The sequence below is a fragment of the Pseudochaenichthys georgianus genome, chromosome 5 (assembly GCF_902827115.2).
Source record: "Pseudochaenichthys georgianus chromosome 5, fPseGeo1.2, whole genome shotgun sequence".
Classification (NCBI taxonomy): domain Eukaryota; kingdom Metazoa; phylum Chordata; class Actinopteri; order Perciformes; family Channichthyidae; genus Pseudochaenichthys; species Pseudochaenichthys georgianus.
In genome coordinates this window covers 23926531-23954441 of record NC_047507.1, presented here as the reverse complement: position 1 = coordinate 23954441, position 27911 = coordinate 23926531, and the positions used below count along the sequence as shown (strand labels likewise).

The window sequence follows — 27911 nt, the reverse complement described above, 5'->3', positions numbered from 1 at the left end:
AAGTAGCAAAAATCAATTGCAAACTGGACCTAAAGTGCTAAAGTAGTCATCTATAGTTAATGAATGTTTCACTAAGTACATACAGATGTTCCTTTGGGTCCGAGAGGTCCAGTTGCTCCCTGAGGCCCGGGGGGTCCACGAGGTCCGGGGAAACCAGAAGCACCAGAGATACCAGGAGCACCCTACAGAGGAAGAGACATGACATCAGTCAATGGGTGAAGTCTTCTATTTACTACCATTGATTTTACCGTTATCAAATGACATGTCAGTGTCATTTTTATAGTTACTCCTCCTTTGCTTGCTGTAAATAAGGCACCATTTTTAAGTGCCATCAATTAGCACTTTAAAAGCATCAGTGGCTACAACTACAGGTTTGAATCACTTACTCACAAGCTCAAAGGGAGTTTGTGCCGGTCATGTAACAGTGAAATTAGAATTACAAATATTGCTCAAGCCCAAAACTGTGCATTCTATAGTGTGGTGATCTTAAATGTAGTACATGTTTGATACAATAAAAACCCTATGTCTTTTAAAAAGAAAATGAATGAAGACATGAAAGTGATATTTAAAAAAGGCCCCAACACCTCTAATACATAATGGTTGATTAGGAATATCTGCAGTAGGTGTTTATCAGTTTAAATTCAGACAATTAAGTGTTTTAAACTTACAGCTGATCCTTTGGATCCAGGGATACCATCAGTTCCAGGGTTTCCCTGTAGATAAAAGAGACAAAACAAGTGAATAGACTGTACAAATTATAACTTTTCCTGATTAAGTTATGGTTACTGGAGTTATAGTCTGATCCTCAATGTTAGAATATTTTGTCAATAACAATCTTTTTTGCAGCATCAATCATATGAAAGAAAAATACTAAAGTTGCCCTGTCACAAAATACTGTGTATTTTTAAAACATTTATTTCCTTTTACGTAAAAATGGGCAAGGGCTAGTAAACTACATTTAGATAGATACATGTTTATAGCATCACTTACAGAAGCACCAGATGGTCCGGATGATCCAGGAGTGCCAGAGTCTCCACGGGGTCCCTGAGCACCCTCAGGTCCACGAGCACCAGTAGGACCAGCTTCTCCCTGATAGCAAAGGGGATGAAAGAGATGATAGGAAATTAAGATACAAGCAAAGGTCCTGGAAAGTTGAATTGAATATAATAATTGGTAATCAGACAAATCCCAAAACACCCCCCAAAAAAGGCTTTAAAAATGAACAATATGTACTGTAGTACTGTGGGAAATGTTGATACATTTAAAAACTGAAAAAGGGTAGCCTACTTTAGATAAGATGACCAGATTTTGAAAATTAAAACCGGGGACATTTTGAGTTTTTCGGTCAATATATACCATTAACATATCCAATTTTCTTCACTGTTAAAGAAAAAAGGGGGACAATTCTGGTTCAATGTAATTCGAACATTTTAACTGTTGGAAACAAACAGAAGGACGATAGCTCATATAGGAGACTTGTCAAAGGTCTTTTATTTGAAACTGTGCATCAGATTGTCCTGATTCTCTGAGTGATTAGATGGGGTGTGCTGCTATCACCCTGGAGTGAAATATACTTTGATAATTTGACAGTTTTAATTTATTCTTGTATAAAAACAGAAGGACGATAGCCCATATATGAGATTTCAAAAGTATTTTATTTAAAAATTCTACATCAGATTGTCCTGATTTTCTCTGATTGACTAGATGGGGTCTCCTGCTATCACCCTGAAGTGAAATAAGTATTTGATTGACTTCGAATGACTCTTTAATTATGGACGGTTTCCATTAAATAATAATCAAAATATAGATGGACAATAGATTTAATTTGAGATTTTTAAACAGCATACATTTTAAATTGTGCTTCAGAAAGTAATGTTATTTTAGGAGTGTTGTGAGATGGTGTCAACATCAATTGAAATTAGTCACCCAGTGGAAATGTCAGATATGCCTTCATAACTGTATACTTACATTTTACATTAACTCAGTTAGAATGTGGTAGTTATTTGTAGTTTTTTTCAAAATTATTATTGATCACATTATATAGTACATGTATATTTCTTAATTTAAGCTCCAGTAGCCTATATATGAATATGTTTTTGTGTGTTTTTTAGGTATATTTGTTATTGACCGAGTAAACGCTTTTATTTTGAAGGCAGTTTTTACAGGCCTCTACCGTAATGCATAGGATATTCGCGCAACGCAATACACGTGCGGGCTGGCTTGACTGTGTTTTCCGAAGTGGGGGCTGGCATGACCGCAGTCTGTTTACCCAGTGTTTCCTGACATGAAACGTTTTATTTCACCTTGCTATGTGTTTTTAACGTATATTAAAAAACGGGGACATTTCCGGGGACAGTTTCAAACGGGGACTGTCCCCGGAAAACGGGGATGTCTGGTCACCCTAACTTTAGATAACTTTACCTGCCAGTGGGCAGTCAGATGAGTGTTAATAGCATGCCATAACATATGAAAATGCCTTTTCATTTTAAGTAAAATAACTTATAATGGCAACAAAACCTTAGCAAGACATTCATAAAGACAACACAGAAAATCAATCAAAGACACCCTGAAATTGTAAATATTTTAAGAGCAGATTAAGAATAACAAAGTGCACTCTGTTAAAAGATGGAGGTGTAATACTAAACCAATAGGCAATAAATAACACAGACAGATGAATCAGGCAAATACTTAATGTGGAAACTCTGTACTATACCATAGTTGACTACAGTAAAAAAAGTGATGCATAAATAATGAATACAACAGTAATAATCCTATATTAAATTAAAAAAACTGACAGGGCCCACTTTCACTGTAGTTTGAGCTTTCACTTTCACACTTGAAGTTTATTCGCTGATGTCAGTGTCCACTTTTTATTTGCTAGCTTAATTTGAACAGTCTTTTTTTAATATGAGTTCTAATTATATAACATAACATACAGAAAACATACAGACAAGTAGCACATATGACCCGGGGAGTATTAGTAGGCTAGCTAGCTTAACTCTTATGAACAGTTAATGCTAACCTACAATATGGCCGTGCATTTCACAAACAAGCTATCCAACCGCCAAGTCCATTATGGCGGTTTAGCTAAATTGAAGGGAATTCATTATCTCTCTTGCTGAGACCACGATCTGGTCAATACCTTAATGTTATCCAATACATCCATGGTTATCTACATTAAACGCCGCTCCATATTTTACGCAGTGTATACGTTCGACCGCAAATACAACTTTGACTCAACCCCGGTGTTTACCTGAAGCTGAGTTTCCCTGCTGTCTGTGTTGACAGTTTTGGACGGTAACACTTTGAACACTCTCCATGGGTATCTCTGCTTCACTTCACCAGACTGAGTAAGACTATTTTCCTTCTTTACCGTAACAATACATTGATGTGAAATGTGATGTCTGTCTGCCAGAGTTTGTGCGTTTCCCGTCGCAGATGTTTGCTCCTGTTTGCTAGCTTCTACAGCTGCAGCCTACCTCTTACTATTTGGTATTCATATTTAATGTATTCCTTGCCGTTGCAAAGCTCATTTGTCTTTTAGTTGCTGTTGTGTTGAGCTGTTGTTGGCTGGTTTGGTTTTTGTGGCCAGTTTCCTCCATGTTGCTGTTGTTTTGGTGACACCCCATCACTGTTGTCTTGCACCCAGCTAATTTACTCCCATCATTATTTCCCTCCATTTATAGTATAACTGGAGGGAAATAATTATGGGACTAAATAAAGTTAAAGTATAACTGGAGGGACATCATTATGGGAGTAATTTAGTAATTTAACATTTAACACGCTTTTTCAGTATTTTCCTCACATGTGGTTTTAGGCATATTTCATGCTTTATGTGTGATCTTACTTTGAGGTGTAACTTTGTTGTTCTTTGTACACTTATTACATCAACATTGTGCTGTTTATGCATTGGATAATTGCCAATCTTAAATGTTTTGTTATAACATATTATCTAGCCTAAACACATTGCACACAGAATACCTTTACATAGTTTATCGTGTATGCACTAGTAGCATTTAAATCAACACAATTATATGTTGTTTGTCTTGTCATTGCTGTTCTTTCCTTTATATACGTGTGCTGTCCAAAGTGTAGCAATACAAATTGGTGTCTTATTGATAAGCCTATCAAAAGAACATTATTCACATACTTTTTTGATAATTGATTGAACAACAATTTTTTCTTTTAGTATGCAACATGCTGTTTTCAGACTCTCAAATATGAATACTTTCTTGTCTTTCCCTTTTATATATCTTATATATGTTTCAGTTTTTTCTGGCATTTTATAGACAAAGTGATTAATTGATAATGAAAATAATCATTAGTATCAGCCCTAATCCAAACCCAGGTTCATAATGTTTTGCAGGCCCTCAGTATTAAAATATCGAGAGGTTTAACCACAAATGTGGTTTACAGTTTCTGTATGCTGGTGAATGGAATTCTTTTTCTATTGCTGCAGCTTTGTAGACTTTGCAGACTCGATAGTATGACATAACAGAGTGTTTACAGAGAATTGTGATGTAGTATTTGGACATTTTTCCACTTTCAAGGCCAATATTTTACTGGCACTGAAACTAAGGTGAATTAAAGGACAGCAGAAGAAACATCTGTCAGTTTTATGGAAGGTCATGGAAACAATTCTTAGCATATTAGAGCTGATAGCTTGGCTTTTATGAATACAATGCAGAATTTCAATTGGAGCTGGGTAAAAGTTGTCTTAGTTTTATATTTTCATTTCAGCAACAGCACGGTTTATTGAGTCGAAGTTTACAATTAGTGTGTTGTTTTTGTATTGCTAGCTTTTTATTGTATTAGTCTTGGGTCCTTTTTAATTTTGCTCATAATGCTCAGAGAGGAAAACACAAGGCTACATTTCATGAGCTCTCCTGCTCTCCTCATGAGGCTCCTGAAGGTACAACACCTGAACACATAATGAGAGTTTTAACATTCCTCCCCATGGGACCCTTCCTAGAATATTATAATGAAGTCACACAAAGACACACATTCACACACAGGTGCACAGACTCTAGGACTCAGTGTTTACGAATGTAAGTTGATACAATACATAAACAGACACACATTTCACATCTTGAGCCTAGCTTAGCCTTGATTATTTCAAGGGAAACTCTTGGATTTTGTAAAGAGATACTCCATTTCTAATTCCTAAAAGATTTCCCTAACTATCAAGGGGCTTGAAAAAAGCAAACCACCAGAACTGGGCCCTCGAGCACAGAGCTGAGCCTGTCTGCCATGCAGGAGTAATAAATCAGATGGAGAGCAGAGAGAGAAAGGAAGAAAAAGACAGTAAGAGGGAGTGGGAGTGGGAGAATAACACTTTAGAACCCCCTCCTCCTTAATTTTCCACACAGATGGAGGCTTAAAGCACTTTTCAATGCAGCACTGGCTTCTCCTATTTCACCTAAGCATTTCAACTTGTCCCCACAATATACTCCCTGAGCCCTTTTTCTTTTTAAAATATTCACTTTATTTGATTCAATAAATCATTCTTCTGAATGTACAAAATTCAAATCCACATTTTTGCATATGCCTAACTTTGCTTTTGTAGAGAAGAAGGAAGTTGGCATGTTAGTTTTCTCAAAGACAGGAAGTGACAGATCCAGTTACTTAATGTCATTCACAGAATTTCAAAGGTGAAAGGTGAGTAATTTGTAGGTAATATCTAGGTAACTTGTGACTTACCTTTGTACCAGGAGAGCCAGGGAAGCCTGGAGCTCCAGAGGGGCCGACGGGGCCCTACAGAGAGGGGAATACAGTCAGTCAGCTCGGCTATATATAACTGACACATCCTGGTTGTTTGTTTCAGGAAATGGGGATCGATTCATAAGCTGTATATCTTACAGATGCACTAAGTACAATTTTCTTGGCCAATTCTTATTTTCTATTTCTTAAGAGTCTGACCTGTGTACTTATTTTCGGAACTTGTCTTTCATGGATGATTCAAGTTCAATTATAATGTTCATAAGAATCCATTGACTTTTAAATTACTTGACAAGTTCTTGAAAACTGCATCAAGCTAGCTATATCACCTATTCTCATGACTGGCAGTTTACCAGGTATTACAAATTGTGAGTTTGATGTCTTCTTCACTCCCATTGAAGAACACCAACCAAACAACATGATATTGGTGTGAGTCGCAGTAACTTGACTGTCTGTTACATGTATGTTCAATGTAAAACCATTGTGTGGCACGTGTTTAAATTGAACCGCCAGTAAATTGAATAATATATAATTGATATGGACGGTGAGCTGTCATAGCCTGTGGCTGATCGATTGGTGTATATCTAGTATTTCTTACTTAATGACAAACTAAAGGATGAAAATGAAGTAAATGGGACTAAAAATAATACTTACTGGGGGGCCAGCAGGACCGGACAAGCCATCATTTCCACGTGTACCCTGAAATAAACAATACATAATCATTACATTGGATCAAAACATTCTTTTAAAAATTCAAAAAACATGGTATAAGTACTGGGACAAATGACAATGACATAATTGAGATTAACAACTAAATTATATTGCTATTATCATCAAGGGCCTAGTAAAATAACTCCTTTATATTACAGTATACTCTGAGAACATGCTCCCTAACTCTGTGGTAGACAGTTAGGGTTCTACATTGCAAAGTGAAGCATCTAATCCATCTGCTGTAATTCTGATGATACATTTTAGATAAGAAGTCGACACTCACAGCAACTCCACTGGGTCCAGGACGGCCTCTCTCACCAGGCAGACCACGTGGTCCCTATGTAGGCGAGGGAGAAGAGAATATAACCTTTACAATCAGTTCACCCTTATATCAAAGACTGGATTTTTAGACATTTGACTTGTTTTCACATGTTGTTATTGTAATCTAGAATGACTCACCATTGGTCCGGGAGCGCCATTCTCTCCAGAAGAACCAGACTCTCCCTAAAGAGGAAGATATATTTGACTGTTAGTATGTCAAGGCAACCTTCAATAACAGTCTATTATCGTGGTAACTTTCACCACTGCCAACACATTAGACATACAAACACATTAGACATACAAACAGTAAAGCAGTTCCTTAATTAACTTTTATTACAGTGTGTAAAAAAAAAGAAATCCTACCTTAGACCCAACAGCTCCAGTTTCTCCCTTAGAACCATCAAGACCTGGATAACCCTAAAAGAAAGAGCAGAGAGACATTGCACAGTTAGAACAATAATAAACAACCACCTCATTTTCCTGGGGATCATTAATAAACGACCAACACACTTACTCTGTGTCCCTTGATGCCAGGCAGGCCAGGAGTTCCTGGGAATCCACGAGATCCCTGAGATGCAAGAGGAGAGGTGATGCAGAGGATTAATATACAGCAGAGGGAAAGAAGGTGAGGATATACAATTATTGTGCTATCAAGATTTCTTCCACTTGATAGGACCCAGAGGGACAGATTGAATCAGCATGTATTTACCCCAATACATTAATCAATTTTTAAAGCAGTAATTTATATTAGCTTATCTATTTACATGGACAAAATACTGGTCCAGTTTTAGGTCAAATTAATACTGGCCACATGGGAGAAAAAACATTTCTGATTTTTGGCTTGGGATGATTAAAGGTGGGGTAGGTAATTTTGGAGAAACCAGCTCAAGTGTGCGAGAATTTGAAAAAACACAGCCGGAAGAAATCTGCTACTTCCTTACAGAGCCCCTCCTCCAACACACACGAACGCGCACGAGATAATTTGTGCACAGATGGAAGGCTGACAGGCAGGAAGGCCATCCAGTTATTTTAGCCGGGCTGGCTTTTTACAGCACTACGGCTTCCACAGATGACATTTTTTTATGGATTTTTTGTCAAAGCACTTAAGATATTCTTTGCTATCGGGATGTTGAGAGCATTCCATGGAATATAACAAAAAGTGTATCTCGAGCTGGTTTCTCAAACTTACCTACCCCACCTTTAACGTAACTCATAACTTAATTATCAATAAAGTAATCGAACTCTCTAATCACAATCTTTGAGATTGCAGATTTGAGAGCTGCTTTTTTGTACAATCATTGTAAAGTTAAACATTTCAAATACACTGGCAGTTTACCAGTGTATTGTTTGCAAAGTAACAGTATCAATATAACTGAATCCTTATAGAGCAGGGGTTCTCAAAGTGTGGCCCGCGGGCCAATGGCGGCCCTCGGAAATGTTTCTGGCGGCCCGCGATAGTTAATGTGACACGCTGAAATGTATGCGTTATATTTTAATCCTCCATGGTTCGTATCTAGTAAGAATTAGAATGGAATTTAAGAATGGTAAAACTGCGCCCCCTGGGTTGTCATTCCTAAATTATGAATGACAGCTTGTGGAAAGTTTGCTAGACTACTGGTTGCATGGCAACTAGGCATCTCGTGAGTTGCGGTTAAGCGTAAAATCTGTTGTAAGTTATCAGAATCAGAAACGGGAGTTAGCTAGCGATTTTAGCTAGTCACTGTCTGTAGATAATCCAACTTTGTGTCCTCTGCAAGTTCTTAATGTATACTGTATGTATAATTGGTTAGTACAATAAAGAAAGGATTTGTTTTGGAATTATTTTGTGTTCCGTTTTTTCTTGGGCGGCCCTCAATCCAATATTGGGTACCTAAATTGGCCCTCACTCATCAAAACTTTGAGAACCCCTGTTATAGAGTATACATATTCAGGTAAAGATTATGCAATTTCCCCAGATCAGGCCCATTACAAGACTGGTTACTGGTCACCAGAAAGACAAACAGAGTAAAACCTAACAGTATGTCATGTAAGACTGGTCTTTAGCAAACTACTCAATACTTTAAAAACAGAAACAATTTGAGAAAACTCACCTGAGGTCCAGAAGGTCCACGTTCACCTGATTTGCCAGGTTTGCCAGCGTCACCCTAAAACAGAAACAGAGAAAAAAAGTTCAAATTTGGTAGGTACTTTAAGAGTGTAGTTGATGCTGGTGAGTGTGAGCCCTCCTAGTGGACACATTGTGTAATGTCATGTGTGCTGCCATCATGTGGCTAACCCAATGAATTACATTCTGATTTCTATGATCCCTGATGAGACAGGTAAATAAGCAATTTATGTCAATTTGTTGCAACGCTTTAGAAAAAGCATTAAGCAGACTGCCTGAGGATCTCTTCTCTTATAATAAATAAAATAGGGCCTTGACAGAACAACTTAATGTTGAAAAACATATTCAGATACAAAATGGTAGGGCATTGAAATAGAATAATTAAGTTTACTTTGTAAAAATATGAAGGCACTAACAACGGTCGATAATATCAATTCATAATAAAGACACTGTGATTGACTTTATAAGTACTACCCTTAAGTGTAATGGCACACTGTGTAAATATTTATGTAATAATAATAATAATAACTTTAATTTATATAGCGGCTTTCATCAACCCAAGGTCGCTTAACAAAGAAACATATAAGGACAAGACATAAAACAGGTGGCAGAAATGGAAGTGTTACATTGTACTATTATGTTTGAAAATGCCAGGTATGAGTCGTCATAATCAGCAGAATTGACCTACAGTATGACAAATATGACTGACTTTGTATTTCTGCTCGTTGAGTCAGGAAAGGCCACTAGAGCATTTATTTCTCAATTTTCTTTGTCAAAGTTAGAGGACAATTAGAAGAAACGTTACATACAGAGATATGAGAACGGTGACTACATTTCTATCAACCTTGTCAGACCTTCTGCTTGTGGGTTAGGTATTCACAGTTTTATGACGTTTTAACCGGCACACTTACATCATCTCCGGGTTTTCCAGAAGGTCCGGAGGGGCCACGGGGACCCAGGGGGCCCTATTAGTAAAGAAAAACAATCAAAAGGTGAGACACAAGTTTCTATTCATGACCAAAAGAGGGCAGCGTCCCACAGTTTAGATGTATAATTCTTAGCATGTGGAGACAACTCGTTCTCTCTTCCACTTTACAACCAGCCCTGTGTTATATTCATTTACACAAGCTGACACTAATAATGCATTACAGCTATTCATCAAAAACAGCTAGAGCAGTTAATGCACACATTATCATCTTGCTTTCTGGTTAATGTGAGCATCTGTCTGTATAAAATCACCATGACAATCGTAAACAATAATGACACTATTACGATGGTTAATTACAGTATCACACATAAGAAGATGGAACAAATACTTTGATATCCTTATTTGATCCAAAAATGCAGATGTTTGTGTTATTATTTATGTTTGTCTGCCAGGTTCTCAGCTTCCTCACTCTTGTGTGTATAAATGCCTATTGATACTGCCGCTATACTTTAATTTGAAGGACTCCTCTTTTTTTTCTTTGCATAAAAACAACATCTTTTAGGTACTAACACTATATAAAAAACACTAATATATTTTTCTGATTCGATTTAGCTATTGAAGGCATCCTGTTGGTTATGTTCAGCTCTCGTAACTTCAAAAGCCAAAATCATCTCTGGTCTTCAATAACACTTCTGTCCCACGTCTACAACTGTCAAGTTATTTTCTGGAAAGAAGCTTGATTTTAATCGGCCATAATGATGTGCTGGAGAGGGCACCTCAGAAGTGGCATATCTGAACTCCACAAGAGCAGATTAACGCAGCAGTGGGGAGACCCTGCATTGTCTACCTGCTGAGGGAGGGGGATAACAGAGGAGGGGTAGTGGGATTTTTGGAAGCTTAGTTTGGGGTGAGTAAGAGTGGAGAGGGGGTTGCAAAGATGAACAAAAAACAACTAAAAAGCAGGACTTGTAAGAAGGACTGACAAAAAAACGAAATAAAAAAGGGGTAGGATTTGTCTGTCTCAGAGGGGTTATGTGAGAGGTAGGGAATTAAGAGGAGGGCTGCAACCCACACTGGAAGTTGTCAGTGAAAAGATGGGTCAAAAAAAATAATGAATGATGAGAAAACTGTAAATCTGCTCCCCAAAAGAAGAGAGTACAACAGCAGAAGGCCAGTTCAGATTCACACAGCTTTGGGTTTGAGCATTGTACTGTAAGCATTGACTCTTAATGTTGAAATTGAAGAAGCTGGCAGGTCAAACTGAGAAGGATAAAACAGTCGAAGTTAGTGGGGGCAATAAAAGGTTAGAAAGTGTTAGGAACTTTATGGAAATGAGGTAGCAGTGACTGACTTTTCACAAGAAGAAGAAAGGAACAGACAAAGATAAAAAGGGAGAGGAGGTTTATAGGGTTTATAGGGTACAGTAAGGTTTATAGGGTACAGTAAGTATATATTATAAATCACATTGTTGACCCTGTGGGATACTTACAGACTGTCCGGGCTCTCCAGCCTCTCCTGGGTTGCCTTGGAAACCTTGTGGGCCCTAGGATGCAGAAACAAGAAAGTACACTTTTTTATACAGTCACAGAGGAGGATACAAACAAAAATAACTGAACAGAAGAGAACATGAATCACCAACGACTTTGATATATGACCTTTTCCAGTTTCTCAAATGAGATTTGTTTGCTGGTTTGTTTCATCTTATATGATAAGTACTTGAATATGTTGGGCTTTTCTCCTTGTGGTCAAACAAATCCATCAATTCGGATATGTCAATCTGGGCTATGGGAAACAATAGACTCAACATGTTTTTTAGAGCAACATGTTATGACAACTTTTATTGTGTGATAACTGTTGCTAAACAATCTATATTCAATAGTGTTTATGTTGTAAAAATGTAGTTAATACTGCAAATCTTATTTTCAGTTTAAAATGAAATAGTTTGTTGAATTGCCATATAAAGAACATTTACTCATTGAGCAAAATCAAGTTCATAGACACATGTCCTACAAATGCCATGCTGTCTATTCTGAGAAAGTCTACCTCCTTTGAATCTTTTCCAAAATCAGTTAAAAACTTCCAAGAAAAAATCCTTCTCTCCAAAAGTGGGCTCAGGGTGAATTAAGCCATCAAGTTGAGGCATGTCAGCTGGCATTAACTAAAACCTAATCGCTCTTCTCAGGAGGCCTCAAAGGGCTACAGGTAGAACTTGGTGTCAGGAACAAGCAGAGAAAGGTGTGTGTGTGTGAGGTGTGTAAGCCCAGTAGTCTCCTTGAAAGCTAAATGGTCAGATGTTGCGGTCGTGGTGGGGGAAAAGCCCTGGAGGCTGCAGCTGTGAGACTAAAGTACTCTTCATGTGCCACCTTCCTCTGGAAAACAGCAGACCCTCGCAGTTAAAAATAGGGCTGTGTGTACACATTTATCTGTGGTATGCTCGCTTTGTTGGAGGTGGCAGAGTAACACAGGTCATGTTGGGGTCGGTATTGGTATTAAATACACTCAGGGGAAGTAGACAATGTGACTTATGAACGCTACACAGCATCAAGCATGTTACTATTAAGAGATTTAGCCTGTCTGTGGCCGAACAAAGGATTTAGTCTACAGGTGCATGCTGCTCGTGTTGTCTGGGGCACAGAGGAGGTACTTACAGGTGATCCGCTGGGGCCAGGTGGTCCTCTGGGTCCCATGGGGCCCTGAGGGGAGACGAGAGACACAACATCAGACTAACCACATATAATCACATATTTAACCAGTACACTACACACACACATAACACACCACGGCACCGTTATTATTTTTACATTTTGCAATTGTGAGTGTGGGTATTAAGGGGAAAGGACTTGATTTTGTCGACTGAAATTCTGTCAGAAAATATAATGAAATATCACCTGCTTTGCCCTGAAGCTACACAAACGCCTCTGCTTGTCAAATCCATAAATCGTTTGAAATTCCTCAGCTGCAATCAGTGAGTCTCTTGCTTTCAATCTCTTTCTTTTTTTACTGTCTACCCCCTCCATCTTCTTCTCGCAGCTCTTTTTCCCACCTGCTGCGTGTTTCTACAGTTCAAAGGTCGGCAGTGGTAATGCTGTACTCTTAAGAGGAGTGTTTGAACTACACATGACTTGTTACACTTTGAAATGTAATGAAAAACAACATGAAGCTGAAATCTTTCATCTATGAATGGTAGAATTCAGGCCACAAAACAAAATGTGAAATCTCTTCAACTAAACTATCTCTAACTCAACCTTAGTCTGCTTCTGGCTGGAGTCACACGCCAGCATCATTTCTACTTCAACTTCACGCATCACTGGTTAACAGCAGAAAATGACATTCTGTGGAGGTGATGAGCCAAATCTGAATGTTTGTTTCCCTCTGTCTGCCTCTCTATATGACACACATATACACAAACAATCAGCTGTTCAAGGAATGATAGGACTGTAGAGGTGGGTATCCTAAAAGTCTTCAGTTACTTCAGATTCCTCGTGACAGCTTTTCCTTTTGCATAAAAACATATTCTTCTCAGCAGGCTTGTTTTTATAAAACCACACTTTAGCATCATGATTTTACTTAAATAAAATCAGGGATGGCAGCCAAAGAAAACGCAGCACAGTGGTCCTCAGAAAGGAATGAAAGTAAGCTTTCAGGGGGTGTGGGAAGCCATTAACCATAGTGGACTGAGACTTATCAATAGGGCTCTATATCTTCAGCACTTTTTAAATGTGTTTTTGGGAGACATGCAAACTTATGTGTGTTTGCATTTATTTGAGTTGGAGTGTTGTTTGAAGGATAGGTACGTAGGTGTAGGAGCAAATGAATAAGGGGTTTTGATTCAACATCAGTTCTGTCTCTTCTTTCACTGCTCTATCCGACCAACGCCAAAGTAAACATGGGCTGGCTTCAAAAGGACCCAGTATTGTGGCTTAGATCTCAGGCAGACGTGTGGAAGGACAGTCAGTGGGAGTGAAGTCACACACACGGCTGCTAGCTGTGTGGAGCTAATTACCCCCCCCCCCCCACCAGCTCTCCAAACCAAAACAAAATAGCTCCCAGTGTGCTCCTTGCTCCATTCGGGTAAGCTGCAGTGCCAGCTTCCCGTCGGCAGCGGCGGTTTTTCATGGGCTTGAAATATAATGATGATCAAGGGCTGTTTCCTTAATTTGTAAAAATAACCCTCTGTCCATTTGAGGTGTTTCTTTTCCAAGAGGACCTAGAACTGTGTGGTTTTTTGTCTCCAATAGTTGTGGACCGACCTTTGTCTTCCCAAAACTATTAACAACGGAAGGGGAAAAGCACTGGAGATGCTTCAAATCCCTGGGATTATTCTTGAATTAGTCTTCATCCCATCCTTGATTTTCTTTTTAATCCTTATGGGTATCTGCTCTCCTGGTAAAGGTGGTGATTTCTATTTTGTAGTTTTCACATTTGATAACCACATGTTCTGCAGTAGTTGTTTGAGCTGGTAAAAGTGCGGTTTGGGTCAAGACGCTTCCAGCACAAATCTGTTACCCAGGTCTTCATTAGGGAGGGCAGTGTGTATTATTATTTGTCCTTGGTCCTGACCCACTTCACGACTGTAGCATCCAGGCAGATACATAAGCAGCCGACTGTAACAAAACACATGACGGGAGGGGCAGCAGGTCTCATCGCTCGCTCACCATTGGTCCTTGCATCACACCCATCTGAGCGCCGCCAGACTTCTCGTCAAATCCACTTGCCATCTGAGAAGCAAAGTTCTGAAAAAGGCAAAGGAAAGGGATCAATAAGATTTGTATCGAGATATATAAAAGTAGCATTGAAGTGACAGAGGGAAGTAAAGAAATGGGGGGAAAAGAGATGGATAGAAAGGGGAATGACATACAACAAATGACCTAAGGCTGGAAATGCAGCTCTAAATGTGGCTAACAAGGCCATCTTCAGGTACTTTTAAAAAACATTTAAGACATCTCAGTGATTAGGCTTTTAAGGTCAATATTTCAGATTGACTGCAGGGTAAAGCATCTGCTCGGAATATATAGCAGGCCCGCTAACAAAGGAGAAGAAAGACTGCATTAACTTTAAAGGTTTGGTTTCAGTGTCTATTCCAAAGAGTATTTCTCTGGAAGCCAAATATGCTGTCTTTTATTCGCAGAGTTTGGAGGATGCTGTGTCATTTTGGCAGGAGACAGGATCAGCTTTTAATAGAATTTGGGCAGCAGAGCTTATTATATGAATCCTGATGCAGACAGACGAGAGACAGAGGGCATGTGAACAGTTTTCATTTCTCTCCTCTTCACAAAGAGTCTCCTTGTTCCCCCCCAGGAAAAGCTCCTTCCCCTCCCTCCCCAAGTCTATGATACTACCTCCTGCCCTTCCACCTCCTCCTTCCTTTTCTCTTACAAAGAATGAGAGGCATTCGCTCTATTCTCCCTCTCTGCATCTACTTGCTGTTGTCTTTCTAGCTCCTCCCAACTCCAAAAAATTTCCCACATCTTTTGTGCTCTTCGATCATCTCTCGGCTCCATTTTCCCATCCTCTCTTCTCTTTCCGGCCAATCCGAGTAAACCCATTATTGGCCTTGCATCAGTGTTCAACCTGTCTGATCCTATGTCTTCAGTGAATGCTAACCCGCCCATTTTTGTCATGTGATACTTACTCCACCAAGTCCAGGGGGTCCATTAGGCCCTGCAGGTCCAGGGGGGCCGGGGTTTCCGGGGGTGCCAGGCTCACCATCTCTGCCGCGGGGACCAAGGGTTCCCTGAAATAAATAGATAATATTGCAATAAATCAAATGCTCATAGCGAATGATCAATGTTATTCCTATTTGTAACTGAAATGACCAATGATGCAAGCTCTTGAGAATAAGTCAGATCCATCAATTAGTGGGTACATAAAAAGTGAAACAAATATATAGTTTCCCAAAGTCAAACCCTAAGTTAAACTTAGTTTGTTTCATTTAAAAAAACAATAAATCGCACATTTTCTAATTTAAGAAGCTTTATGGCATTTAACACAAACAATTCCTAAAATCCTGTTCATCTACTAAATCTGATAATAATTGACGCTATTCTCAAATATATAATATATTTTAAAATGTCTATGTACAATATGCTTCGTGACAACTGAGACTACCAATTGTATATGATATCCAAATGAAAAATACATATCATTGAGTAAAAAACATTTGGCTCTGATATTATATCAACTTTAAAATGAACCAAATCCACTGCATTTCTAAGCACATACTGTTTGAGCCCAGGATGGTGTTAAATAATCATCTTTACAGGTCACAGTTGATTCACTTCAGGACTTTGTGCCAATATCATAGCTGAGAAGTACTTTGAATACACCATGACACAGTTGCTGGCAGACGACACACCACTGGACTACATTAGTCAGGAACTATTGACAGAAGCTTAATGCTCAGTTGATCCCTCTCCAGTCTGCTCTGACTGTCTACATGAGTAACCTTGACGACACATGACCGGCTGGTAGCAAACAGAGATCCATCAGGACTGAAGGTTGTCATTTTGAACTGAACTAAACATTATATTTAAGGGTTAAGAAGAATTCAAAAACCTTCAAAATGCAGAGGTTGTAGATTTATCAGCCCAAATCAGACTAGCTGGCATACCTCTGTGCATGTAGTGGCAAATTACCCTGCAAGGGGATCCCGAGCAAAGAATGTGCTGCACACCTAAAAGGCTGCTCAACCTCTGCTTGCCAAAAGTAAGCCTGCTTTGTGCTTAAATCTGCATAAACAAGAATACTACAAGACATACACTCATTGCCTGAAGCTATTATCACCTCCAAGTGTTGTTACATTAATGCAATGATCAAAGCGTGGTGAGTGCGGCGATGTTGATTTCCCACACTGACTGACTTGATAGAGAGAAGTCTCTGAGAGTCCCACATCTGTTAAACAAGCCAGACCTCAGCAGGCCACACAACCTAATGGGAACGACACATGACTACTTACACTGAGCTGCTCAATGAAAGGCCACCATTCTGCAACCCTGCAAGCTGCAGCAGATACCATCCACCCACCCACCACCCCCCCCAAAGACCTAAAGCTATAGCACTCAATAGGACATACTGTAATTCTTAAAGGAGCAGAGTGTGTGTCTAGTTTTTGAATTGAAAATGACAAGACATAGAGGCAACATCGTTTCACATTTGTTTTGACTGACCTTCTCTCCATTATCTCCTCTTGGTCCTCGTTTTCCTTGCTCTCCTGATGGGCCCTGGAGAAAAGGAGACAGGGAAGTTACACTTTAGGTTCATTCTCATGTACATGTGAGTTGAAGAATCAGATATAAACTCTGCCACTTTTGAATCAGATCACACTTCCTGTCACTACAACTAGCAATTACAACAATACTTGTATGGTTATTGTGCAGATTTTCTCTTTTTTGTAATCTGAAATTGTCTATATATATCTTTCAAAGGAAAAATGCAGAAATTGATGCATACCATTGGGCCACCTGGTCCTCTTGGTCCTACAACCTGGTCAAGCAAAAAAGAGAAAAAACAAGATGTTAGAAAATGTTATATATTTGTTCTGCATATGTAGAGTATCAGGGTGTATTTGAGTGCACAAGCTGATGTATACTCAAAACCAACCAGATGTATTTGTGAGGTTTAACTCTCTTGCCACACGGAGGGGAAGCATTATCTGTCTTTCATCAGAACAGGCTTGTTAATTGCTAATCTCTTCGGGCATGGCATTGTAGGAAATGTACAATAAACAATGCCCTCTTATTTCCTGCCTTGAACTTGGTGTAGAGTTAAGCATGTCCAGGTGCAGCAGCAGCAGCAGCAGCAGTGAGTTTACTCTCTCTGTTCTCCTCTAGCCTGTGGGGACCTTTATGGAGGCTTTATTGTGCTTGGCTGTCTTCTGACAATTGGGCTAACAGACTTGCCTCCTCCTCTCTCCCTTTTCTTTCTTCCTGATGGTATTAAAGCTTTGACTTCTTCAGTTATTTCTCCAGACTCAGTCATTTCAGGTATGTCTCTAATGACTAAAGGCTAGTCTTGAATAGAGCCATAGACAGGGGTAAAATGCTGGAATGTAATTAAGTGCAATTACTCAATATTATTGAAATCAAAGCCATCGCATTCAGTTCAGACTTTGATGAAGTCGTAGGTCAGAAAGATCATCACAATCTTTAGTCTCTCTTTGACTTAAGCGTAAAGAGAATCCTCTGTGATCCATCTCATATTATGTACTTTCAATATGAGCTATTTCTATCAAAGCACACGGCGGCACACATTCATCAGTTCATGAAGTTCTTTGTACCTTGTATAATGTGTAATAGGATAACACTCATACTTGTAATGGTTTATTTTCATATTGTTTATTTTGTACTTTCTTGTATGTCAATGGTAAGATATGGCATTTAAAAACAATGTATTGAAATGTATTTTTAGTGTAGAGTGGTGTCAACTTACATCTGTGATGTCTCCAGGTTCACCTTTCTGACCCTAATTTAGGAAGACAGGGTAGGAAAACAGCAATTAGGTTTAGGAGCACCAAAAATATACATATATTAAAAACCAGTTAGGCCCGACTGTCTTTTCTTACACATATGTTTTGGACCCCTGTCCTTAAGAGACCAAATAAACAACAGCTCTTATGGAACATTTTACATTTTAGGGAAACTGGGCAACAGCAAAATATTGAAATTAAGTGCATCCTACACTCTCATTAGACATATACATATGGCATGTAGTGTTGAGGTGGAAATAACTATTATCCATCTGGCAAAGCTCTTTCACATCAAAGTCTCCTCTAAATCCATCTATCTGGGATAGTTACAGATTAAATTGCAGGTGCTGGAGAGCTTTCTTACACACACTTACACACATATGCATGCACACTAGCTCACACACTCATACACAGAGCATCTGGTGTCTCACCTTGGCTCCTGGTGATCCTGTTATGTGGTAAAGCAGGTTACAGGGGAAAAACAGATCAAAGTTAGCGAATGGACTATACACAAAAACAATCGCAGAGGGTTGCACAGTGTTTCACATAGTCCTATAAAGTGTAAACACGCTTATAGCAATTCTAACTTTGCGAAACTAAACTAGTCTAACATGCACCACCTAATCGTATGTGTGGCACCCAAAGAGCCCATCAGGAAGAAAAAGTGTTGGTCGATTCACCATCTTAAGAGCTCAGAGCAGAAGCAAAGCGGCTGCAGGTGAAAGGAAGAGTAAGAAGCAAAATAGTTGCAATCGCCAATTTCAGAGCAATAAATCTGATGCAGGCCATTGCTGGATTATTGTTTTTCATGTTTCAAAGCATTCTAATAAGCATTGGTAAAGAGCAATAGCAATAATATAATGTGAATACTAGTAAGATAGGGCTGGTTATCGTTAATAATTGTATTTTGGTTATAATGCCGCAACTTTTTGAACAAATGGAACCAAAATAGTATATTTTATAATAAATGTAAGAAAATAACAATGTTTTTCTAGAACACCAGATACACATTTCAATAAAGAAGCCATACTTCCAAAGCGTTACATGTGTTTTATATTGAAGTAGTCATTCCAGGCATTTTAATCTATCAAACAGACTCAAATCTGCATAATGTTGAATTTGAATCAGATATTTACAAAATAAGTAAACAAGAATATGAATCTGACAGATAGTTTCGATAGCCAGCCCTATGATAACTTACAATATCTTACTAAGCACTTAATTTTGCCTTAAATGAAAGGTAAGTATTTTTATAAAGCATTTTAATCCACAACCATGCATTGCAAACAGTGACACTTCTGATTTCATGTATGCTCCTCAACTGACTGTGTTTGCATTTCAAATGCTGACCAAACTGAAGTTGTTTATAAGGAAAAATGTAAAGTAAATAGTTCCTTTAAAGAGTTTCAGTGGAATGTCACAGTTTTTCTCGCCATCAGATCTGCAGAAATCCTCAGAGAGGATATAGAGTAGAAATGTGAAGCCGAGTCTGCTTCACTGAGGTATTTCCTTAATGATTCCCACATGTGTTCATGATACTCAGGGAAGAAAAGAGTATTCACACAAGATGGGGCCAAGGTGAGCCAGCTATGGAAAAATTACGTTGAGGTAGCATTTCACTGAAATGGTCTGATGTGTCACTGTTGCTGTTTTTTTCTTATCATTTGTTTGATTTGGGGTTAAAAAAACTGTATTAAATTCAAAGGTTGACACATAGCATGAATTATTTCGTTTTTTGGTGTTTGAGGCCAACCTTTGATTAGTAAAAAAATATCCATGTGTCAGTTTATCCCCAAAGTAAACAATATGATGTTGTAAAGCAATTTATTTATAAGAGATGTGAGATAAATAAATTACGACCAATGGGTGGAGAATGGTCAGGTGCACAGATGGGGCAACACTCTCCGAATGGGATTTCAGGTTTGGGGCAGTCTTTAAGATCCTCGCAGACAATTTCATCACACAGGACGGTTCCAGTGTCACACACACAGATGCGACAAGGCTCTGGTTTCCATACGTCCTTGTCACTATAGCGCTGTCCATCTTGTAAACAGCTTAAAACATCCTCCTCTGTGTGTGAGGTCATAGACGAGGACACACAGAGGCCAAGGCAGGTAGATGGTGGGAGGAAAAAGGAGATTATGCGTCAGGAATGAAAAGCAGTCACTGCAATGTCTTAAACATAAACAACAACTATTATTGTATTTACTGTAAGACTTTGAGATGTATAGCAAAGTCAATAATATGTTGTTTAGGTGTTAAACACATATGCAGTGCATTACCAGTACAAGCTTGAACAAAACATTTTTGTTTACATTTCATTGAGCTGTTAGGATGGGCATATGGCAACACACAGACTTGATCAGTGATCAAACCTCTTTGTTATGAAATACAAAACTATAAATGACGAATTTAAAGTTTTGTATATTTCTATCAACACATTCTCTTAAAATCTTCCAGGGTGTCACATTTGCCAAGGGGGCAAAGGACATCTACATTAGAACTTCAACTAACTTTTATTTTCAAGTGATTATCCAGCCAATTATGTTCCTGATTAACTGATACATCGACTGAATTTGACGTATTCAAATTGCTAGGTTTATCCAACAACAATGAAACAGTCCAAAACCCAAACATATGCACATTACTATGATAGATGACAAAGAAAACCAATACATCTTAAAATTGAGATGTTAAAACTATAGCAAATATTTCCAATTCATAGTTTTTGTATCAATAATGTTGCAGAACCTTCTAGGTTCTAGTGCAGCTATTGCCCTTCTGTTGACATCCTCTATTCCCTCCACATTTACTGTCTATCTCTGGACTATAAAGTACACCATCAGATAAAGACTCCCCAAAATCTTTAAAAACAATGAAATCTTGTTAATTATCAATGTATTAATAAATAAGCACCACTGAGTCCAGTTATTGAATGAATCCACACAAATGCAACCTCTGAGATGGCCTCAGGGTGGCAGTGTAGCCTCACAGAATCACAGCTGAGCGAGACCTGCAGGAAACCTCCAAAAACTTCACAGGAGCTGGAGACCTAAATTCCTTAAGTTAAATATAGGCCACTTTTGGAGACACCCTTAACAGACTGTGCTTTAAGTATATGACATTTTTTTCAGGCCACAGCCTGGAAAAGTGAGCATAGCTGAACCTGATGGAGGTGGGGCCTGTTTCAATACAGGTACTGTACTAGCTGTACATGACACCACTCAGGGACATTTAACAATTAACTCAGTAATTAGCCATATTCCTGTTCATTTTCCAGTCTGACAGCTTCCTAAAAAGTCAACAGAAAGCCAAACAGTTGCTCAAAGAAATGCTCTGATTGGAGCCACTGAACCCACACCGAGGGGTGAAAGTGGTTCCACCAAAAGAAAGGCCTCAGGGTTCATACTGTGATGAACAGGAGCAAGTACAGTAGCTATATTTACCTTTCAGCTCTGCTTAAGTCTAGGTAACCCGACAGACCTCAGAAGCAATGAATGAGGTCTTTCTGGAAGGGGACAGAGTGGGCAATTCACAAACTATTGCCTTGTATCAACATGGGGCACATTTTTAAACCCCATCTGGAAACCATAGCCGTGTCAGATGCCAATTCAAACATACCAGAGAAAAAAAGGTCTTCTTTTATGCACATACCTTGCAGGTTTGACATTTATTTTTACAAGCATGGATGCACTGTCAGAAGACCGCACCTGTCCCTTCATTGGCTCAAATATGGAAGATTCTCCTGATACTCTGGGTAAAGGGCTCCTCTGTACTTCTGAGCTGATATAAAGCTGGCTTTTCGTCACTGAGGATAATTTGTTGGTCTCAGCTCCTGTGTGTTGGCAGCCAAACTGTTTTCCAGGGGAGGAAAATGAACAATGAAAATTCTAAAGTGAACCCATGTGTACTTCGAGGACAGTATGGAGTCAACTCAGTTTTCACTGTATTAAATACTTTTAGGCCCTTGATCCCCCATCTTATTATGGGCTCCTCTCCTACATGAACACTCAGAGTGTATTGGTGCCATTGAGCCTGCTGTGCTGAGTTCACAATCAGACCTGTTAACACTTCAGTGTCTCCCAGATTCATTTTGGCCTCCAGTTAACATTGAGAAAAGAAGAGGAGTTTATCCAGGGGACTCGATATTGGAAAGGGTAACCTGAGACTTACAATTTCTTTGGGAATGTTCCCCCTTTTTCTTCTAGGAAAATACATCCTATCTTTGCTTTAGAAGCCAATATTTTCCAATCAGCTAACTGTTACCTTGGCTCTGTCTCTCCCTGGGCTGATTGTCACGGCCTATGGCTAATCTTTTTTGCAGATGGAAATCCTGCAATCATATGGAACGTTATTTCTGGCTCCAATATGCTGGTGCTCCTTCTCCCTCAAATGTCTCCCGTAAAAACTCAAATTAATAATGATGATGAATAACCTTACTCAAGTTGTATTTAAAATACTGCAAAGACAGTAGAACGTCTGCAGGTATAAAGAATACCATAACTGCTATTGGATTCTTAAATGAAATAAATTGAAAAACACTTTTTTATGGGAATATCGGATATAAGTCCACCTTTCCACCCCAACATGCCAGGATTCGCCTGGATGCCCTCTGACAGCAATGGAATGTGAATACTTTTTACTAAAGGCCCTTGAGCCTGACAACCTTTCCCTTTTTGCCCATCCCCTCCCCCTCTCATCCTCTATATTAAGTAAATCTGCAGCTAAAAGGAGAGTCTGTCAAGGCATCTAAAGCACCCACAGGTGTCTGGCAGCTTAACCTAAGAAAGAAGGGGGAGGCGGCGAGGCATTGCACTGGAGCGGATCAAAGTCTGAAACTCCGCTTTCCAGAAGGTTAACTTCAACGACAATGAATGCAAACTGCAATAACACATTGAATTAAGTTGTGTACTCCACAAAAGCAACAACAATAAACTGCATATACTGATTTATGCGCACAACTTACACACATCCATTGCATCACTTTTGCGCACGTACCCAACTCTAATATTGAGTTGTATCACACCTTGCAAGCACAGTAACATAAGCAATCCTGGTAGACAGAAGGTCCACAACTATCATCAATCAGACACATTAGCATGAAGCAGAGAATCCAGGCAATCATGAACTTTATGCGCCTAAAAGGTGCGAGGGGATAACCAAATCCCCTCCAAGCGCCCACACACAAGCACTTCACCATTCAAAGCTCAGGTGCTTTCTTTCAAGATAAACCTGTTGCCGAAGCACTCTCAAAATGCACCGTATTACAACTTTGGCTCTTGTTCATTAAAGCTCTTTGAGATGAATTAAATGTCACTTACGGTCCTCTTCTTGACATCTTACAACGGCTAATAGACATGCTTGAGTGGCTACGAGTAGCAGTACAGTCCTGGAATCCATTATTCTGAACATGTCTAAATATTAGACATGCAGGGCCCGTGAGGGAGAAAGAAAGGTGCGAAGATATCGGAGGCTTCTCTCAGTGAGTAGTGTGTGTGTGTCCTCCGTTACAAAATTCAATCACAGTTCCCAAAAAAACCAATGGGGGAATCCAGCGGCAGGACCCGGACCTGCAGCAGAAATTCAGCACCGACCGCTTTAGGCCAGACGCTGTAGTTTTATGTCCCCGTTGCCTTCAATGAATCTTCGTATATTCCCAAATATCAGTCCAGCCCCTTACCCCCTGTCAAGCTGAAATCTGAGCCCAGCTTCCCTCCCATTCTGTCTCCCAGGTTTTATTATTCCAGTCCCAGACCACTCCTTTCTCCACGTGCTGCTACTGAACCCAAAAAACGGAAACTTTCCCCCTAAGTTTGATGCCAGCCCCCTTTCTCCCCCGCCTCGTTCTTAGAAAGCATAGTGATGTCAGAATCACTTCGTTACGCTAATTAAGGGCGCTTCTTCAATTTGCCATGGTCTGTGACCTATGCTATGTGCAATAATATAAACGCAAATTAAAGCCTTATATTCTAACAAGTGCTATGGGGTGGAAACAACAATACCGCACACTGTCATATTTCAAAAAGGCTACTTCAAGGTGGCTGTATACATCAGACAGTGTTCTTAAGAAAAATACTAAAATGACACTTTAAATGACCGGATACACATACAGTCACTATTAGAATAAGCCACCCAATATCACGGACAGAAACAGTCCATATATTGTATAAATGTTGATGAGGAGTCAAACTACAAGAAGAAATACATGGCATCCTACCACTATAAATCTATAAGGTTATATATTCATTTTTAAATATGCAATAATGCACAAATAATGCATACTTATCGGGCAGTCAAACGATTACAATTTTTAATCAGATTAATCACAGCTTAAACATTAATTAATCATGATTAATCACCATTCGAACTATGTCCAAAATATGCCATTTCTTTATGTATATTGTTGTGGGAATGGAAAGATAAATGAAATAAGGCGGATATATCCATTTAACATACAGTATGTATGTTTATTATAACATTTTTCTGTGTGTCAAAATGAAAGACAGCACACACACACACACACACACACACACACACACACACACACACACACACACACACACACACACACACACACACACACCACACACACACACACACACACACACACACACACACACACACACACACACACACACACACACACACACACACACACACACACACACACACACACACACACACACACACACACACACACACACACACACACACCTATCAATCATCAAACCGTGGGGTCTTAATTCATTACGTGTTGATTTCTATCAACGGGGGAGTACTTCAGGAAAGTCGACGGGGGGGGGGGGGCTAGTGGAGTACGCGTGACCACAGAGTGTGAACGTTGTGATCAGGGGCCTCATTTATAAAGGGATATACGCTCAAAAAATGGCGTACGCCAGTTTCTACGCAATGTTTGCGATTTATAAAATACTAACTTGACGGGAAAACGTGCGGTCCTCCACGCAAACTCTAACCCATGCGTACGCACTAAGCACAAAAACGGGAGAGACGAGAAACTGCGACACCGTTGGCAGAAGGAAGAATGGAGAAATATGTGGAAATAATACCATAAACAAAATGTTACCTCTCATTTATCATATGAAGAATTCATTTTCAAACATTGATTAAAGCCAATCTTAAAATGATTAAACAAACGCCTGTTTGAGACTCCTAAGTGCACACAAAAACATAACTTGGAGAAATAAATAAATACGGATATGTTATTTAAAACCACCTCGAATATGTTGTGTTAATGTTATGACATGTTTTCTCATAAATGATGCGGTTTTGCATTTCTATAGGTTGTACGAGCATGGTTTTATATACTACCATGTTTAATCATGTTTTATGCCGTTTGCTAAGACTTGATAAGTCGCTCATAAAACACAGGAGGTATGGAAACTAAGAACACCATATGTGGTAAATTGTACAGCTAATATAACACAACACATTAGTTGTATTTCCTTTAACTAGTGAATATAGAGTTAGTGGAGACGCTGCGCACAGCTGATCGACAGCTGGGACACAAACCACCAAATACGAAAACATAATTCAGATCCAGTCGTCATGACTCCACTCCGGAGGGATTCCCCGATCATTTCAGTTTCTCATCAAGGGGGTGTCCCCGGTACAAACACACTGCCTGAGGAAGGCTATGTGTATTTTTGTTGTCATGAACCTTTTTCGGACCACTTATTTATTTATTTTGGTGACGATCCGACCTCCATGCTGCTACTCTGGTTCAAACGGCATCCACCAAACAATATGATTTATCTCGACCTCCCCAAAATAACCAAAATCTGACACGGTGTGAGATGTCTTTTTTAGTTGTTCTGTCGTCATTTCCTGCTATCTTCTTCATGAAGTCAGTCGGGACTTCCTGCAACAACACCACGCCGTTATCTTGATTCTGATTGGCCAGAAGACATGATCAAAGATGTTCTATTGAGAAGACGATCACTACGTGACAAAAGTTTTCAAAACCGTTTCTGGTCTTCGGTATTTCCAGACAAGTGGCTACTGAAATCAATCTTACTAACTGCCAGTGGCGGCTGGTGGAAAATATTTTTGGTGGGGCTGTTGATATAGTGAGTAAAACATTTTTTTTGGGAGAAATGTACCCCTTAAATTAGGACTTCTAGTGATGTAATGGCGCGTTTCCAGTGCTGCGCGGAGCTCGCTTTAAGCGTGCCGAGTCATGCGGGGCCCGTTTTTGGTTGCGTTTCCACTTGGCCTAGTACCGGCTAGCGGGTCCTAATTCACAGTTATTCTGGCCCCATAAAATCGTGGTTCTAGGGCCAGGAACAACCAGGCTGAGTCGGGCTGAGTATGCTAAACTAGAGAGAGAATCGCTGGCAAGGGGGCTACAACTACAACAAGATGAACATATTTTACCGTGATTTAATTGTAATACACGTTTCAAAATGATGCCGAATTAACAACATACTGATACCGGTTAGTAAAAACCATGAATTAACGCTTTGACAAGTCTGCAGACAGACGGCAGGCGAAAAACCCTTTTAAAATGCGAGTTTTCTAAATGGAGCTTGGCTAAGCTAACGTTATATATGCTCCGACCGTCCACACTCACAACAATGGCCTACACAGACATAAATAAACCAGCGACTGTATTCTCCATGATACAGACAGTCTGTGGTTTGTACTTGTTTAACTTTTGTCTAGTTTCTGAACAGATCGTATCTGTCCCCGGCTGTTTGAAGAGCAAGCATGGGAAACAAAAGACAGCATTTACCTGTTTGCATCCAGCTAGCCATGCCTTTCTGGTGTACCAGCTACGTGAGAAGCCTCGTTGATACATTTTGTCTTTTTCACGAGCTTGCTGCGATATATACAAATCGGGTTGGTCCGGTCCAAGATATTTAAGTATCAATTTATCTCCCAAACTTCTCCTCTCGAAAGGATTGGAGAATAGCTCTTGCACGGAATTGGGTGCGGACCGAGGTCCGGCGACTCCACCTGCACACGAAGCCATTCTCATCCAACTTCTGCGTCACCTTGGTCACTCACGAGTCTAAAAAACAACTCACGTCAATGCATGTAAGCAATGTGGGCGCCAACGTGAGCGCCCTCGTGACCAAAATATTTGACGCCGCTGATTGGGTGAAATTATGTTTCGGCGGCACAGTTTACTATTGAGACTTTTGCAACGTGCTGGTTGCTGCTGTTTGGCTCGGGGGCTCCTTGCACGGCGCCCGGTAATGATAAACTAATGCCACGGGCAAGGCCAGGCAGGAAACATGTGACTTATCAGTAACTTTAGACATCGTAACACAATTTTAAACGAGATTTTATTGTAGATTATACATTTTACTGATACCAATTGTATGATATTTACCTTGTTCATTAAAAAAAGAAAAATAAAAAATATATATTTAAAAAAAGAAAAATGTATTTAATATTTTTTTTTGTATGTGGGAAGAGGTGGGGCGGCGCCCCTAGCGCCCCTATGGGCCGGCCGCCACTGCTAACTGCTGTCTGTGCAATTTACTCCGCGAGTTGGTGGACTTTATTTTGCTTACTTTAACATCATTTTTCATGGTGGGGCTAAGCCATTTCTTGGTATGGGTTGTGCCTACCCCAGCCATACTCTGGCGCGGCCACTGGTGGGATGTATGGGGCGGTCCATTCTGCACATGCGTTAAATG

At 39.6% G+C, this 27911-nt stretch overlaps 1 protein-coding gene across 1 annotated transcript in view; it reads right to left on the bottom strand.

The window, feature by feature from the left end:
- The window catches only part of col2a1b (collagen, type II, alpha 1b), a 47192-nt gene extending 23353 nt beyond the window's left edge, over positions 1-23839 (bottom strand). The window contains exons 1-21 of the mRNA XM_034082246.2: positions 23568-23839; positions 20107-20316; positions 18678-18694; positions 18210-18242; positions 17232-17264; positions 16949-17002; positions 15415-15516; positions 14438-14515; positions 12431-12475; positions 11272-11325; positions 9766-9819; positions 8841-8894; positions 7265-7318; positions 7114-7167; positions 6889-6933; positions 6713-6766; positions 6373-6417; positions 5701-5754; positions 991-1089; positions 669-713; positions 84-182 (exon numbers count right to left, since the gene is read on the bottom strand). Coding sequence (XP_033938137.1) covers positions 84-182; positions 669-713; positions 991-1089; positions 5701-5754; positions 6373-6417; positions 6713-6766; positions 6889-6933; positions 7114-7167; positions 7265-7318; positions 8841-8894; positions 9766-9819; positions 11272-11325; positions 12431-12475; positions 14438-14515; positions 15415-15516; positions 16949-17002; positions 17232-17264; positions 18210-18242; positions 18678-18694; positions 20107-20316; positions 23568-23658 — 1374 coding nt within the window. The 5' untranslated portion in view covers positions 23659-23839. The remainder of the gene's footprint in view (positions 1-83; positions 183-668; positions 714-990; positions 1090-5700; positions 5755-6372; positions 6418-6712; positions 6767-6888; positions 6934-7113; positions 7168-7264; positions 7319-8840; positions 8895-9765; positions 9820-11271; positions 11326-12430; positions 12476-14437; positions 14516-15414; positions 15517-16948; positions 17003-17231; positions 17265-18209; positions 18243-18677; positions 18695-20106; positions 20317-23567) is intronic.
- Between the last annotated feature and the right edge of the window lie 4072 nt (positions 23840-27911).